This window comes from Cottoperca gobio, chromosome 4 (genome assembly GCF_900634415.1).
Source record: "Cottoperca gobio chromosome 4, fCotGob3.1, whole genome shotgun sequence".
NCBI classification, from domain to species: domain Eukaryota; kingdom Metazoa; phylum Chordata; class Actinopteri; order Perciformes; family Bovichtidae; genus Cottoperca; species Cottoperca gobio.
The window spans coordinates 25746834-25763773 of NC_041358.1; the positions used below are offsets into that span (position 1 = coordinate 25746834).

The 16940-nt window shown below is 40.9% G+C and overlaps 3 protein-coding genes across 3 annotated transcripts; 1 reads left to right on the forward strand and 2 right to left on the reverse strand.

Annotated features, from left to right (window-relative positions):
- Positions 1-357: 357 nt before the first annotated feature.
- On the reverse strand, positions 358-9599 carry hdgfl2 (HDGF like 2). Its single transcript, XM_029430484.1, has 16 exons — positions 9361-9599; positions 8823-8899; positions 8156-8297; positions 7503-7701; positions 6858-6994; positions 4515-4583; positions 4247-4427; positions 4030-4120; positions 3635-3932; positions 3407-3540; positions 3250-3317; positions 3052-3122; positions 2862-2963; positions 2302-2458; positions 2091-2208; positions 358-1485 (listed from the first exon to the last, which is right to left on the reverse strand). The coding sequence occupies exons 1-16, from the start codon at positions 9430-9432 to the stop codon at positions 1386-1388; spliced, it is 2016 nt and encodes a 671-aa protein (XP_029286344.1). The 5' UTR covers positions 9433-9599; the 3' UTR covers positions 358-1385.
- Positions 9600-10978: 1379 nt separating this feature from the next.
- fh (fumarate hydratase) lies at positions 10979-13123 on the forward strand. The gene has a single exon (XM_029430384.1). The coding sequence runs from the start codon at positions 11041-11043 to the stop codon at positions 12538-12540; it is 1500 nt and encodes a 499-aa protein (XP_029286244.1). The 5' UTR covers positions 10979-11040; the 3' UTR covers positions 12541-13123.
- Positions 13124-13250: 127 nt separating this feature from the next.
- fam32a (family with sequence similarity 32 member A) lies at positions 13251-16042 on the reverse strand. Its single transcript, XM_029429760.1, has 4 exons — positions 15889-16042; positions 14641-14782; positions 13652-13705; positions 13251-13490 (listed from the first exon to the last, which is right to left on the reverse strand). The coding sequence occupies exons 1-4, from the start codon at positions 15960-15962 to the stop codon at positions 13422-13424; spliced, it is 339 nt and encodes a 112-aa protein (XP_029285620.1). The 5' UTR covers positions 15963-16042; the 3' UTR covers positions 13251-13421.
- Positions 16043-16940: the final 898 nt, after the last annotated feature.

Genomic DNA, 16940 nt, shown 5'->3' on the forward strand with positions numbered 1-16940 from the left:
AAAATGGCGTCTTAAGTCAGCTGACTTGAGTATTATGGGACACTCACATCAGTGGAATTAAAGGTCTAGCTCCAAATTCAGAATAGCAAACTGTGTTAGGACACCAATTTGATAACAAACTCTATAACAAAAATGTTTTAAATGACAATCAATCTGCTATAAGTCATCATAATAATGTCGACTTCTATGAATGAGCTCCATGCAATGTAAACCCCTACAGTCAGTGCAGTGTTATATTGCATTCAAGAAGTCTGACTATCAATTTAACACCAAGAACAGACAAATAACAAACTATAAAAGGTGATGCAGTTTTTGGTAAAACACTTTTATACAAAAAAAAATGAGATAGAAACAAAACCATGCTGAGATTTTTATTCAAGTCTCAACTAAGTCATAGAAATGCTTTACCAATTTACATAGCACTAAAAACACCTGTTGTATGCATAAGACAGGGACATGTCAAAATAGGCTGCAGCTACATGAGATCTCAATAGCTTTTAATGGCAGTTTTCAATCTGTACAGTTATTCCATTTATTACGCAAGTTACTGAAAGCAGACACTATGGGGAGACGAGAGTGCAAGGTGTTTAACTCCACAGCAATTGTTATTTTAGACAAAACTGTAAATGCAAATATTTGCAAACAAGGCTATAAAAAAGTAGGTGGACCTCAGTTGTAAAACAGTTTTTAAGTGACTCAATTAATGGCTTTACATTTCAGACTGGATTAACTGGATCAAGACCAGACAATAATAATAAAAAAAGCTTAACATAAAAGACTCACATATAGTACTTTACCACTCTCACAATGTCATACACACAGACGAGAGGCCTTTGTGATGTTTTGTAGGCTTTATAAAAAAATGAAGGGCTGCACAAAATCTTCCAAGTGAAAAAATTAACGGCATGGCTCCATTTTCCCACAAGAATTATTGAAGTTTCATCTCGTACTACCCCGGCCTAAATTCAGGTTAGAAGTGCTAAAAAATGTAATCATTCAATATACATACGGGTATGAAAGAACCAAAGTAAGAGTTCATGTGGTAGAAAGAACAAAGTAGCCAGTAGCAGGAGTACAGGGTGAAGATCCAGGACGGGCCGTGTGTTTTATAAAAGAAAAAGTACATTTTCAGAAATAAAAGGAGTTTGCGCAGCGCCACAAACTACCACACTAACAAGCGTTTCCTTTGTGTTGTGATAAATAATGGACCAAACGGTGTGAGCAACAGGGCCTTCTGGTTTGATATCGTTATAGTACAAAATGTCCAAAACATCAACATTGACGGAACAGATACTGTAGGAAATGCCAGGAGCAGTGTATGACGTCAAACAAAGAGGCCACCATCTTTAGCACTTGGTCCACTGTAGTGGTGGGTTCAGGGTCTTTCAGCTTTCTACAGCAGGAGGTTCCGTCTCTGCAGAGATGGACTTGTCGGCTTCTTCATAGATGTGAAGCTGTTGTTCAGCAGGACTGTCCGGGCTCCGTCTAAACACAAAGAACATCATGGATCACAACCAGTGCTGAGCTTCAAACTACGATTACTTAGAGAGCGGAGGCGCACAGAAACCTCCTCTTGTACGATCATTCTGTTTGAAGTGGCAATAAACACGTTCGTTTTGCTTTTTCTCATCGTTATGAAGTAAATGTTGACGCACGATGTATTGGCTGTAGAACAATGACACCATTTCATTGGTTCCCTTTAAACCTCGCTGACTGACACCAGATGTACGGCACAAAACGCAGTGTGTCGTGCAGTGTTGCCAACTCGTGTAGCTAGCACTAGCTCCAAACCTCGCTAAAAGGCGGCAGATGACGCCATGCGCTCATTTGCATATTGGCGACGTCATTGCGTGAGGGGGAGACAGAAGACTGCGCAGCATTGGTAGTTAATCACAATGTAATATACTTTTCCCCCCCGATGGTCTGAATGAGTCGCTAAATCTGCCGCCAGTCGTCGGTTCTGAGGAAAACAAAGCGACGCGGTCGTCTTTGCACGTCTTGTTTATCGTCCATGAGCTCTGCTTCATTTCATTAGTTGCTACTTCACTTCTAAGTAGAGCAAAGATGCTGCATGTTGATAAGATGCTCACCTGATTGGACTTGAAGCAGCGTCGTCATTATTCTCCACATTGGCCGGCGATTTTGGATTTTCTTCTACCTCCATATCATTTTTCTTTTCTTCTGATTCCCCATTCACTGGAGTGGAGTCTAGAAAACACAGATGTAGTTAAAATACAAAACCTAAATGTGTGTAATATTGAACCCAGATGGAGGAAACATCCCCCGCGTGTGTCTTCTCACCTGTGTCTTGTGTCTCCTTCTCGTTATCTTCTGGATCCTTGTCCTCCGTCTGAGCTTTCGCCGGCCCCTCCGGCTTTCCCACGAAGCGAAGTTTTAACTTGTTGTAGACCTCACTAGCTTTCTCCATGACTGCATTACTGGCCTTATACCGCCGAATCTATGTTGTCCCAAACAAAAACAAAGAGCACATGACACAAGATGCAAAGAGCGAAGATCTTTAAGTTCTGTAACGTAAAATACAGTCTGATTATAAAGCAATTAATGTCTAAAATAAATGGATTAAACCAGAGAAAGTAAAGTAACCACATTGTTATATTGAGTCAAACTGAGGCGGGATTAAGCAGCGGATTAATCTTTTATCCAACAATCATCAACAACAACATCACTTATCCAAATTGTTATTTGTGGAAAGGCAACACTGTTATATTCTGATTAATGCAGGTTTATGATGCAACACAAAGAACACAAAGAACACATGATGTCATGCATGTTGTTTGTTTTTCTGTCTTAATGCAACATATATTTAGAAACATAAAGATATAGAGATATAGAAAACGCACCTTTTTCAGTGTTGCAATAACTTCAGCGTTCTTATGGAGGATCTGGCTGGTGACGGGCACAGCAGCGAGTTCATCCAGCGCCTGTAGACACCGGTCTATATCCTGAGAACGCACAGACACACACAATCTCAGTTTTAATGCATAAACACAGAAATGTGGACACATTGAGTTTGTCACAGACGTCACTGACCGGGTTGTCCACTTTCAGTGCAAACTTTATATCAGTGTGAAGTTTCTGTAGCTTTTCTTCTGGTGATGATTCTGCATGTGGACACAGCAAGTTAGAGTCAGTGTTCGGAGCTTCTACAACAATACGACATAGATCTGTGTGTGAGTCTGAGTGAATACGTTTCCACCAGGCAGTGAACAAACGGTGTGGAACACTTACCCTTTTTCTTTTCCACTTTCTTCTCCGGCGGCCTCTCTGGTTTGCGTTTGGGTTTTTCAGGCTTAGACCTGAGAGACGCACGAGAGAAGGAACTCTGTGACCTCTGCACATTACATCTGAATGAAGTTCTTCTAATGTTCCCCCATTGTGCACTCACCTCGCTCTGGACTTCTCTTCTGACCGTCTGGACTTCTTCTCTTTGAGCTCTTTCTCCTTCCTCATCTTTCTCTCCTTCTCTTTCTTTATTCTTGCTTTCTTCTGGTTGTCGGGCTTCTTGGAAGACTTCTTAGCCTTTTGATGAGAGAAGAACAAAACGTTTCACAAGTGTGTGTGCGTGTGCGTGTGCGTGTGTGTGTGTGTGTGTGTGTGTGTGTGTGGACAGTACCTCATTGGGTGCTGGAGAATCAGAGTCTGAGGGTGCAGGGATTGGGGCTGGAGGGGGTTTCTTGGACTTCTTCAATGGATGATCATCTACACCTCCATCTGAGCTGCTGCCGCTGTTACTGTCGCTCCCCTTTTTACTCTTCTCTTTGTCTTTCTTCTTTTGCTCATCTTCCTCCCTCTCCCTCTCACGTAGCTGACGGATCTCCTCTGCCTCCTCCTTTTTCCGCCGCTCCTCCAGCTCTCGTTTGCGTTCCTCATCCCGTTTCTTCCATCCACTGATGCGGTCGGTATCACTGTCACTGTGGGGGGGGGGGGGGGACACAGAGCAACCGTTATTCTCCTTCTTACATCAAGCTGCTATGTACACATTACTGTATCTAATCTGTGCAGCCTGACCTGTCGCTGTCGGAGGAGGATGAAGGTGCTCGTTTTGCCGGGGTGGGTTTGGGTTTACGTGCACGGGGCTTTGGTGGGGGCTTCTCAGCAGCTGGGAAAGATTAAGCACTGAGCACATTTACAAGAACAACGAAGGGCATGCAAACCGAACAACGTTTATCTCCGGGATTTTGGGTAAAGCTGATCAATCTGATCAGAAACAAGGCTGAAGCCACACCTTTCTTGCGTGGCTGTGGACCTTTCCGGGGGGGTGGATCCGAGTCCGATTCAGACTTTGAGGCAGAGTGGGATTCAGAGCCCGACAGAGCGGGTCGAGGCTTCTCGTCCTCGGAGTCGCTGTCCGCTACTTTCTTCTCTGACCCTGATCCCGATTCGGAGTCCGAGCCAGACGTAGCCTTCTGCGACAGAGAAAAGGGTTCGGTTGGAGACGCAGCGAGGAATCACAAACAACACGCTTTCAATGTGGACGGAACTTAAAGGTTCACCTTCTTCTTCCCTCGGCCTCCGGCTTTCTTTCCAGCTCGTCCAGCAGCTTTCTTCTCTGGAGTGAAATCCTGTCGGAAGAAAACCAATGAGTCTCCAGGCTGTGTGTGTGTGTGTGTGTGTGTGTGTGTGTATCTGTGTGGTGTGTGTATCTGTGTATCTGTGTGTTGTGTGTATCTGTGTATCTGTGTGTTGTGTGTATCTGTGTGTGTATCTGTGTGTATCTGTGTGTATCTGTGTGTATCTGTGTGTATCTGTGTGTGTATCTGTGTGTGTATCTGTGTGTATCTGTGTGTGTGTATCTGTGTATCTGTGTGTGTGTATCTGTGTATCTGTGTGTTGTGTGTATCTGTGTGTATCTGTGTGTGTATCTGTGTGTATCTGTGTGTGTATCTGTGTGTATCTGTGTGTATCTGTGTGTGTATCTGTGTGTGTATCTGTGTGTGTATCTGTGTGTATCTGTGTGTGTATCTGTGTGTATCTGTGTGTATCTGTGTGTGTATCTGTGTGTGTATCTGTGTGTGTATCTGTGTGTATCTGTGTGTGTATCTGTGTGTTGTGTGTATCTGTGTGTTGTGTGTATCTGCGTGTTGTGTGCATCTGTGTGTTGTGTGCATCTGTGTGTTGTGTGTATCTGTGTGTTGTGTGTATCTGTGTGTTGTGTGTGTTGTGTGTATCTGTGTGTTGTGTGTATCAGTGTGTATCAGTGTGTATCTGTGTGTATCAGTGTGTTGTGTGTATCAGTGTGTATCAGTGTGTATCTGTATGTTGTGTGTATCTGTATGTTGTGTGTATCTGTGTGTAGTTACCTGGTCACTGTGTTGTGTGTATCTGTGTGTATGTTGTGTGTATCTGTGTGTGTGTGTGTTGTGTGTATCTGTGTGTAGTTACCTGGTCACTATGTTGTGTGTATCTGTGTGTATCTGTGTGTTGTGTGTATCTGTGTGTGTGTTGTGTGTATCTGTGTGTTGTGTGTATCTGTGTGTAGTTACCTGGTCACTGTGTTGTGTGTATCTGTGTGTATCTGTGTGTAGTTACCTGGTCACTGTGTTGTGTGTATCTGTGTGTATGTTGTGTGTATCTGTGTGTAGTTACCTGGTCACTGTGTTGTGTGTATCTGTGTGTTGTGTGTATCTGTGTGTAGTTACCTGGTCACTGTGTTGTGTGTATCTGTGTGTTGTGTGTATCTGTGTGTAGTTACCTGGTCACTGTGTTGTGTGTATCTGTGTGTTGTGTGTATCTGTGTGTAGTTACCTGGTCACTGTGTTGTGTGTATCTGTGTGTATATGTTGTGTGTATCTGTGTGTAGTTACCTGGTCACTGTGTATCTGTGTGTATCTGTGTGTAGTTACCTGGTCACTGTGTTGTGTGTATCTGTGTGTATCTGTGTGTATCTGTGTGTAGTTACCTGGTCACTGTGTTGTGTGTATATGTTGTGTGTATCTGTGTGTAGTTACCTTGTCACTGTGTTGTGTGTATCTGTGTGTATCTGTGTGTATCTGTGTGTATCTGTGTGTATCTGTGTGTATCTGTGTGTATCTATCTGTGTGTAGTTACCTGGTCACTGTGTTGTGTGTATCTGTGTGTATCTGTGTGTATCTGTGTGTATCTGTGTGTATCTGTGTGTATCTGTGTGTAGTTACCTGGTCACTGTGTTGTGTGTATATGTTGTGTGTATCTGTGTGTAGTTACCTGGTCACTGTGTTGTGTGTATCTGTGTGTATCTGTGTGTAGTTACCTGGTCACTGTGTTGTGTGTATCTGTGTGTTGTGTGTATCTGTGTGTAGTTACCTGGTCACTGTGTTGTGTGTATCTGTGTGTTGTGTGTATCTGTGTGTAGTTACCTGGTCACTGTGTTGTGTGTATCTGTGTGTTGTGTGTATCTGTGTGTAGTTACCTGGTCACTGTGTTGTGTGTATCTGTGTGTATATGTTGTGTGTATCTGTGTGTAGTTACCTGGTCACTGTGTATCTGTGTGTATCTGTGTGTAGTTACCTGGTCACTGTGTTGTGTGTATCTGTGTGTATCTGTGTGTATCTGTGTGTAGTTACCTGGTCACTGTGTTGTGTGTATATGTTGTGTGTATCTGTGTGTAGTTACCTTGTCACTGTGTTGTGTGTATCTGTGTGTATCTGTGTGTATCTGTGTGTATCTGTGTGTATCTGTGTGTATCTGTGTGTATCTATCTGTGTGTATCTGTGTGTATCTGTGTGTATCTGTGTGTATCTGTGTGTATCTGTGTGTAGTTACCTGGTCACTGTGTTGTGTGTATATGTTGTGTGTATCTGTGTGTAGTTACCTGGTCACTGTGTTGTGTGTATCTGTGTGTATCTGTGTGTAGTTACCTGGTCACTGTTCTTGCCGGAGTCGGACTCTGACGGTGTGGGTTCTGATTCAGATCCACTCTCCTCTTTGTCTCGCTCACTGGACGAGCCGCGAGCCTTTTTCTGAGGGGGGGGGTCGCTGCAACAGAAAACACAAACTTCACCACCTGTTTCACTGCAGCGCTCGTTCAGCCTGAAGTCTAATCAACTCCAGATATTAAATAATTCACACAGTGTTGGCGGCAGCCATTGTTCACAAAGTCTGTAACCAGGCTGTATTATAGGCATGTGTATTATGGGATGGGTATTTTATTTCTACATTCGTAGCTTATTATAGTTTTATGAGCGATGGCTGTAAACTCTCATCAGCTCTGCGTTATGTTCAATTGCATCGTCCCGATCAAATAAAAACACATTTAACTTCACAATCTGTCGATCTTCATGTATCATCGCTCTGACGAGTCATGATATAAAGAAGGGAGTTAGCAGTAACTCATTTTCATTCAGACGCTACAGACACATTGCTGATTGTTATGCTAACGTTGGTGCTACAGCACTATTCAGCTCAACAGCAGAGTTACAGCGGGACGTACGGAGGTAGTGATTTATTAAACGTACCACGTTTAGTTTCCGCGGTGATGTATTTCCACTGACATTAAACTTCACTTACCTTAGCAGGAGGTGGCTTTCGCTTCCCTCCTCCTCCCCTTCCTTGATCTTCACTCCCAGAATCTGAGTCAGCTTCACTCGCTGAGACTACTTTCGGAGGCACAGGGGCTGCTTCTTCCTCCTCATCTTCTTCTTCCTCCTCCTCATCACTCCCTCCTCCGGCATTGTTGCCCTCGCTGTCAGATGAGCTGGCCGGCTGCAGACGAACCACGAGAAGAAGATTAATATACATTTTGTGACATTCTACCTTTCCGTGACAGTTCCTGCCGTAGACAGTGAAATGAAACATGGGGACAGAGATGCAGCAAAGTCCCCAGGTAAGAATTGAACAATAGATTTTGCAGTAAGCATCACACCTTAGATTGCTGGGCATCAGGACGCCCTAACTGCAGCATTTCAATCAAAAGACAAGACAAGGAAAGTTCATTTGTAAAGCACCTTTCAAGAACAATTCAATGTGCTTCAAAAGTTAGTCTAGCAGAGACCTGCATGTAAGATCTAAAAACAATGTACAGAAACTAATTTATGAGCAACACATGAGCAGGAATGATTAGAAAATTGACTACATTTACAGCAACTTTAAGAGTATAAGGTCATTTTGAAATGATTATGCTTCAGGATTTAGGATTTCTGATATCAGGGTATCTTACTGCAGGCGGTGCGCTGTAGGAGGCATGTGGATTGTTCTGGATCTCCCATAAACCTTCATTGAATCCCTTCCTTTTGTTGGGCTTTCCATAGCGTTCGCTGTACTTTTCATAGGCAAAAAGGTCCTTTGCTGCAAGGAATGCTCTGTGAAATATATTGTTATCATTAAAACAGATTAAGTTTGCTTTACACCGACTTGAAATGTAAGAAAAGCAGACTGTGCCACCTAGTGATGGATTAATATACTGCAGGTGCCATCTTGTCAGACAGATGGTGTCTGATGCCAGATCAGACATATCAACACATCTCTCAGAAAACATACTGCACACTCAGACCGACACGAGTCCTCGGTGAACAGCGAGTGAACCTTTTTAAAAGCTTAAGAGAGGAGACTGACGAGCAACTGTGTGAGATTAAAGTAGTAATTTATGTGTTTTTCTCACATCATTGCTCTCAGATAATATGCAAACAAACAGATGAGTCTTCATTTCAAATAGGAAAGAAAATTCCACTATGCATGACAAAAATGCAACTTTACTTCTATAAAGTCAACGAAGTTTCAGATCATTTTGTAATTTAATTCCCTCTTTTCAAATTAGATTAAAGAAAACAACATTTGCAGTCATTTAAATTAAGACATGTCTTTGCCAATACCAGTACAGTACTCACGTTTCATGTGTCCCAAAGAAGAAGATTGGGATTTTATTAGGAGGTGGTTTCACTGCCCCATCAGCCACATCTTCAATCTGCAAAACATGCAACACTTTCAAGTTAAGTGGCAAGAAAAACAAAAACATTCTGGGACTCACACATGATGGTAGCATGTGTGTTGTTGGTGATGTGTGGAAAACAAAACACTGCAGACTGTTAACTCTTTGAAATTGAATGGATGGCTATGTGGGGGGGGGTTTAATAGAGGCTTCTAATCTAGAATCGTAATTTTTCAAAATAACGTTAGCTTCGCTGCTGTACATCTCCATGCAGATTAACGATAGGCCAGCAGCTTTCTATGCACATTACGCTGCCGGCACATCCTCTGTGGGCCTGGAGCACAGCTTGTCTGCTCAACTAAATATTAAGTTATGTATTTGTGTGATAGGTATACATGTTAAGACAGAGCCGAGGATACACAGAGAGCCTTCTACAGCGTCCCATGCACAGCAGCTCATCCCCTCCGCCCCTCCGGCTGCTGCTAACGTTTGCTTACCCTGGCTGGCCAGTGGGGGTACCCCTTCATTTTAGCGAAAACCAGGTCTCCGGGCTGGAAGTTGTGCGGCATTGTCCCGCTCCTCAGTGCAGCCTGGCTTTAAAAAGTATTCGGCTGCGTAGCCTTTCTGTGTGTCTCTTCGTTTGCTTTTTTTTTCAGGTCGACACGAAACCTGGAAACGATAGGGTTAGCTAGCAAGCTAACAGTATACTAACGTTACCGCGAGAAGAGACGGCGCAGGGAAGATGGCAACAACGTTCACAACACTTCCGGTGAAAGAACGTTCTAAGGCTTCAAAATAAAAGACTTTTTTAAACGTGATACAAAAACAATGTAATAAAATAAAAACCAATCTCTACGGTCACAACATGTGTTAAACACTATACAATATACAGTGGTGGATAGTACATTTACTCAAGTACTGTACTAAAGTACAATTTTAAGATTCTTGTGTAAAATAATTTAATTTTACTGCTCAACATTTATTTGATAACTTTAGCTACTTTGACGATTCTGATTCACATTAATAATACAAGATATAATCAACAAATATTGTACAATGTATTGAAGGATAAGATAAACTTTATTGATGCCTTGGGGAAATTCACAAGCATCTCGGCAGTATATATAGTAAAAAATATGCTCCTCTTTTACCAGTTGATGCACATAATAACGCATCAATAATTATAACCCAATAATATAACTAATATTATTCTGAGATGGTGATGAGAACTTTTACTTTTGGTCCTTTAAATAAATTTTGCTGAAAATACATCTATACTTTTACTTGTAATAGAGTATTTCTACACTGTTGTATTACTACTTTACATTTGTTTACATTTATTTATACTACCAGTATATATATTTACACTACTTGCATATTATATTATTGCACTACATGATTGTTATTGCATTGTACCTTGTCTTGAATGTTGTTCTTAATCCATCACCTTGCTGCACAGTACACAGATGACCTACTTGTACTAATGCACCATGTATTATTACTGTATTATTGTTGTAGAATGTACAAACAAAAAAACCCAGCAATAAACAAGGGTGCATACATATAGAAACTAAAAACAAGTTTTCAATGCATTGTAGATTACCATAAATATTTATATAAGAATATCTCAAAATTTGAGAGAGAGATAAAATAAACAATAAATATATATTTAGGAAGTAAAGAACAACAATAAAAAACAATTACATAAATACATATATCGTAAATATACATACATATACGGATGTAAACAGGAATGTAGTAAATGTTAAGCATAATGAGAAGTAATACATATGTTTACACAGAGGTGTGTAAAGTAAAACAATACATGTGAGAAATGTCATATCTAAATTAGTTTTTAAGTTGGTCTGTTGGATAAACTAAATGTATACCATTTTTTTAAATGACTAAATTACGCAAAGTTACTGACTTTTATTCCGCAATGTAATTATCCTTCCTTGGCATACCGGAAGTACTATCGTGCAATGATGTGAAAAGCTTCACTGATCCGGATGAAGCAGCCTGATTATTTCCACGCGATACGACAACCACAGCGGAAGTCCCGCCCCTCTTGCGTCGCTATTGGCTAACTCGCCATTAATTTCCCATCCACCCAATGACAGATCATAGTGTGGAAGGCTGCGTTGACCTCCCCCCGGATTCACCTCTAATGCGCAGCCATGTTTCGGTCTCTGAGACGCGTCCAGCAGTTTAACTGCAACCTCCTGACTTCGCAAAGAGTCAGAGTCAACTCTAAACTCCTCATCTGCACGTCCAGGATGGCCGCGTCAGAGTACAGGGTCGAGCAGGACTCGTTTGGTGAGCTCAAGGTCCCAGCTGACAAGTACTACGGTGCCCAGACTGTCAGATCCACTATGAACTTCAAGATTGGGGGACCAAGTGAGAGAATGCCGATACAAGTGATCAAGGCCTTTGGTATCCTGAAGAGAGCGGCGGCTGAGGTTAACAAGGAGTTCGGCCTCGACCCAAAAATAGCAGATGCAATCATCCAGGCTGCAGATGAGGTGTCATCAGGTAAACTGGATGATCATTTCCCTCTGGTGGTGTGGCAGACTGGATCTGGGACTCAAAGCAACATGAACGTTAATGAGGTGATCAGCAACAGAGCTATTGAGATCCTAGGAGGAAAACTAGGCTCCAAGGATCCCGTTCACCCTAATGATCATGTCAACAAGAGTCAGAGCTCCAATGACACCTTCCCTACTGCCATGCACATTGCTGCAGCCACAGAGGTCCACCACGTCCTGCTGCCCGGCCTGCAGACGCTGCACGTCGCCCTGGCTGCCAAGGCTGAAGAGTTCAAAGACATCATCAAGATTGGACGCACACACACTCAGGATGCTGTGCCGCTCTCGCTCGGACAGGAGTTCAGCGGTTATGTCCAGCAGGTGAAGTACAGCATTGAGAGAGTGAAGTCTGCCATGCCCAGGGTGTACGAGCTGGCAGCAGGAGGCACAGCAGTGGGGACGGGACTCAACACCCGCATTGGCTTTGCTGAGAAAATAGCTTCCACTGTTTCCTCCCTAACAGGTTTACCTTTTGTGACCGCTCCTAACAAGTTTGAAGCTCTGGCTGCCCACGATGCTCTGGTGGAGCTGAGTGGAGCTCTGAACACTGTGGCTGTCAGCTTGATGAAGATTGCCAACGACATTCGCTTCTTGGGGTCAGGACCCCGCTCAGGCCTGGGAGAGCTCATCTTACCAGAGAATGAACCAGGAAGCAGCATCATGCCAGGCAAGGTGAACCCCACCCAGTGTGAGGCCATAACCATGGTGGCAGCCCAGGTCATGGGAAACAACGTCGCGGTCACCATCGGAGGCAGCAACGGACACTTTGAGCTCAACGTCTTCAAGCCGATGATGATCAAGAATGTGCTGAACTCAGCCAGGCTACTCGGCGACGCGTCCGTCTCCTTCACCAACAACTGCGTTGTGGGCATCGAGGCCAACACCGAGAGGATCCGAAAGCTCATGAACGAGTCGCTCATGTTGGTCACCGCACTCAACCCACACATCGGTTATGACAAAGCAGCCACCATCGCCAAGACGGCTCACAAGAAGGGCTCCACGCTGAAGGCTGTGGCCGTGGAGCTGGGCTACCTCACCGAGGAGCAGTTTGACCAGTGGGTGAAGCCAAGTGAAATGCTGGGGCCAAAGTGAACTCTGACCACACAAGAAACACTACAAAACAAAGAAAATACCTTTTCTAGTGTGAGGAAAGACTATTTCTAATTAAATCAAAGAAGTTGAGCTGCATGAACCAAACATTCTCTGAATCCTGAACATCTCTTAATAAAAGTGTAGAGAATCGTCTGCTGCTGTTTGATGCAGCTTCTTACCGTTCTGCATACTGGTGATGTTAAACTTTTACTATAATACACTTCTATTAATGGTAACTGTAAATACACCCATTTGACACAATTACATATTTTAAGACGCCACTTCACAGATTTGTCATAAAACATCAGTACGTCTTACATCATACTGTTTTACTGGAAATGTGTTAAACGTAGTTACACCTGTTGAGAGTAAAATACGTGAATTTGATACCAACTTTCTTGGTTTTGGTATTTAAAGTCTTAAACATTTGGACTTATAAGTTGGTACCTTCAGGGTTGTTCAGGTGTTCACTGTGCCATCCCAAATTATTCAACATGCTGCACCGTCTGTGTTCTGGTTTACAGTTTGTGTGCCAATTGTGCAGCTTCCCAGTTGAATTAAATATGTATTCATTAAAAAGCAAGTATATTCTTTTTTTTTTTTTTTTTTTTTTCACACACACACACACACACACACACACACACACACACACACACACACACACACACACACACACACACACACACAGCAAGAGAAAGAAACACGACAGATACGAGTTTACTCAAATCCTTTATTGTATACACAAGGAATTAAACTATTTCTAAATGCCAATTGAAGGAATTTGAAATGTAAATATATAAAACAAGCAAACAAAAAGGTGACGTGATGTAGACTTTAGTTCAAGCAGTAAAATACAAACAAAATGACAATTTGCTCCTCTTCTATTTGGTCCAGCTGACCTTGGGAATATCATAATGCTCGGTCAGTTTGTCCAGGTGGCGATTGAAATCCTGCAAATGCACAAAGTGATAGAAGATATAACATACACACATTTTTATATGTGTGTATATTTATCACCCAAAATGTATTCACTTGAATAAATGTGTTGTTTCACATATCTAAATGATCCAGTTGGACTGAATGGTGCTTTGTCAGGTCTGACATGACTTACCTCAACTCTCAGTTTGTGAGTCTTTGATGCTTTGTTCAAAATCCTCTCCATTTGCTTTAGAGAAAAAGAGAAGGAGAGGAAAACATAAATGCAAAATACACCTTAAAATTGTATCACTGTCAGTTTAGGCACACTGTAAACACCTCCAGGAACACACAGACACACAGACACACACAGCGAGAATATTCAAACACCCAAACTCTTGAAAACATGAGTAGGTCTACTGGGAAACTGTTGAGGTTTTTAACAATGTCGCCTGTTAGCAGAATATCACACGCTAAAACTCCCCCAAAGCTATGGAATTACTGCATTCGCCGGCTGAAGCTAGAAATACATTCACCTGTTTCAAACAATGAACTTTGACCTTTAGTTAGAGAGGGGCTGATAAACAGTCATTATATAGACTATGAAACATCATTAACCTTACCTGAGCTAACAAAGGCTATTTTTAAACAATTTAAGTTCAGAATTGCTCTGCTGTGTTGAGATTTAAATTGTACATAGTTGGCCATCTCTCTCAGCTTTATTTCCAATATAATCAACACTTTGGTTTAACAAAAGTTAATAATCTACAACCCACATATGATATAATATGGTGTTTCTGTCCCACTGTAGTATTGCTTGTTGTGGAGCTATGTGCACAAAATCTTTATTTTCCTGTCAAAAAGGTCTTTTAGATTTCTGTTTTTATAAAAAAAAATACTATTTTAGGCGAGTGTGATTTATGCTTACAACAACCCCACTGTGTGCATCTGGCGATTAGTACAAAACGTTTGTTTATTGCTGGGTTATCAAAGTATGGACCCCCATAATAACATTGCATTGTGGCTGAGAGTGGTAAGGACTTATGGTATATCTTTTTGGCTACTTTAGTCTATAGTTCACTTCTGCTAAATGTGATTTCTACAGCATATTACAACTTTTATTAGCTATGCCTCTGTCTTAAACCAATCCCTGCAGGTCTTTAATGCGGGAGAGCTATAACTTACCCTCTTCTCTTGCATCTTGTCAAAGGCCATTTGTGCCGGAGTCCTTTTGTCAACATGTGTATTATTGGTTTTCTCCTCCTCCTCGTGTTGACTGGTGACCTGCTCCAAGCGATGCTTGCTATCTTTATCCTTCCTCTTCTTCCTGAAAAAAGATATGCAATGGCCAGTTAGTTGATCAGTGGCTTGCCAACCACTCCAATCAATAGGAAAGGGCTAAGAACGATCATCACACTTGTAGGGACATATAATAACGTGTAGGCAACTTAACAGTGGTCAGGAAAGTCCCTGAAACTGGTGATTATCCATCATTTGACCTTATGTTATTATGTCCAATACGTTGGAAACCCTTCTTCCTCCTATTGAATACCTGTGCTTGTATCTATACATATGTACTTATGTTGTACTATTAACCATGTACTGTCTGTTTATATTATGCATTTCAGAATTGGTTGGATATGTTGAGATTGCATTTATACCATGTGTTGTTTTAACGGGGCTCATCCCTATATTCCCAGTGTGCCATGTTTCCACGTTTCTATTCTTGATATAAACTAACATTGTAAGAGATTGGTAAGGGATATCTTCGAAGTTCAAATTGCAAACGAATGAAGGGAGATAGATGTTTCAAATGCAGTTTCAACGTCTGTTAATCCTTTGTGGAGATATCGATGTCAAATGAATAAAAAGAAAGCAAAACCGCCCGAAATTAGAGGGCGTAACTTTAGGTTGTAAAGAGTATAACATCATTATGATATAAGCTGTAGGAGGGTGATTTCAACATATTGACCCAGGGAAACATACATTGCTGAGAACATAACATAGATCCCATTTGAAAGGCCTCGTTAATGTGTCTTAAGAGGATATTAACATAGGACCCTGGGAACATACTGCAGATAACGTTTTAACGTAATGTTAGCTAACGTTAAATTACCAAGCTAATGTTTTTAGCCATAGCTGTTACACTCCATAATACCACGTGAACAATGTTAGGCCACAGATGAGAACAGAGGTTTTTGACTACAAATTGCTATTTTTGACAAATACATTTACCCAAATATTACTTTATCGCACTCACATACTCTAGGTAAACGTTGACGTAACTGTGTTGTGCTATTAGCAAACAAGCTAACATTAGCCTCGCCTGAATACCAGGCACTTTTATCAGTTGCAACTGTCTAATACAGTATTTTTATCGGTTTAAACGCGTGTCTCTTACACAACAATGTCACTAAATGACACACGACTTACTTCTTTCCAGCTGAAATGCTGCCAACACCTTTTAATTTCAGGGTACTCTTCTGCGACGCGGCGTACTCAGACATTTTCGAGAAGCTCAAGGTTCTTCTTCTGCGTTGTTATTATAGTAACTGACACATCACAGCAGTGCTGCCACCTGCCGGATTGAGGCGAAATTACTCAAGCGGTGGTCCACGTATGACACACAAATGTAACATCGCACCTGTTTTTATTTTTTTATTTATGGAAATCATTGAATGATTGGCTAAACTCCAAATCAATAAATATAGATTCCTTCCACTACAAAATTAACCAGTTAGGACTACTCTTAAAGAACAAAAATATTGAAATTCTAGGCAATAATACCATCCTCATAACAAAATACTATAGACATAAATGTCGCTTCACAAAGAAAACAACACATATATAAAACAGTTCAAAAACGTCAATATACTTATGCTTGAATATAATTTAATCTAGCCCCTTGCTCAGCTCCTTATTTTTATAATTGTAATGGCTAAACTTTTTCTACTTTATATTCCTTTTATGTTATTTATGAAAAAAAAAACCTGTATTGTAATTTCAATATTTCAATCTTGTTTATTCATCTTTTTTTCATGTTAGTATTTTCTGCAAGTAATTGATGTTTAATTGTACACTATGGATACATTGATGACATCAATTTTAAGAGGTGTAATTCTGTTCTGGACAGGAAACGTTGCTTGAATTGTACATTATTGAGTTTATAATATTGATATTAGTTAATAATAATAAAAGTATTATTAATAATAATCATAATAATAGTCATTATAATAATATCAATATGAGAATGCAAATATTAATACAAATAATAATGATAAGCATTCATTGATTGATTATTATTAATATTAATAATAATAAGAAAGACTAAAAGTATAATATTTATATAGCTCTTTTCTTACACACCTTTTCACAAAAGAACAAAATACAATAAAACAATAATAATAAAATACAATATAGATATATTAATTTAAATGAAATACAATTTACTCAGTTTGTCAATGCACTCATTTTATGTTCATGTT

Bases quoted from the DNA above. Each gene is read 5' to 3' on its own strand.
- fh (XM_029430384.1), top strand. From the start codon at position 11,041: ATGTTTCGGTCTCTGAGACGCGTCCAGCAGTTTAACTGCAACCTCCTG.
- hdgfl2 (XM_029430484.1), bottom strand. From the start codon at position 9,432: ATGCCGCACAACTTCCAGCCCGGAGACCTGGTTTTCGCTAAAATGAAG. The intron at 3,541-3,634 runs GTACTGTCCACA...TCTCATCAAAAG, and splicing joins ATTCTCCAGCACCCAATGAG to GCTAAGAAGTCTTCCAAGAA. The intron at 1,486-2,090 runs GTGAGCATCTTA...CTTTGTGTTTAG, and splicing joins GCTGCTTCAAGTCCAATCAG to ACGGAGCCCGGACAGTCCTG.
- fam32a (XM_029429760.1), bottom strand. From the start codon at position 15,962: ATGTCTGAGTACGCCGCGTCGCAGAAGAGTACCCTGAAATTAAAAGGT. The intron at 14,783-15,888 runs GTAAGTCGTGTG...ATCTTTTTTCAG, and splicing joins AGCATTTCAGCTGGAAAGAA to GAAGAAGAGGAAGGATAAAG. The intron at 13,706-14,640 runs GTAAGTTATAGC...TTTTCTCTAAAG, and splicing joins ACAAGATGCAAGAGAAGAGG to CAAATGGAGAGGATTTTGAA.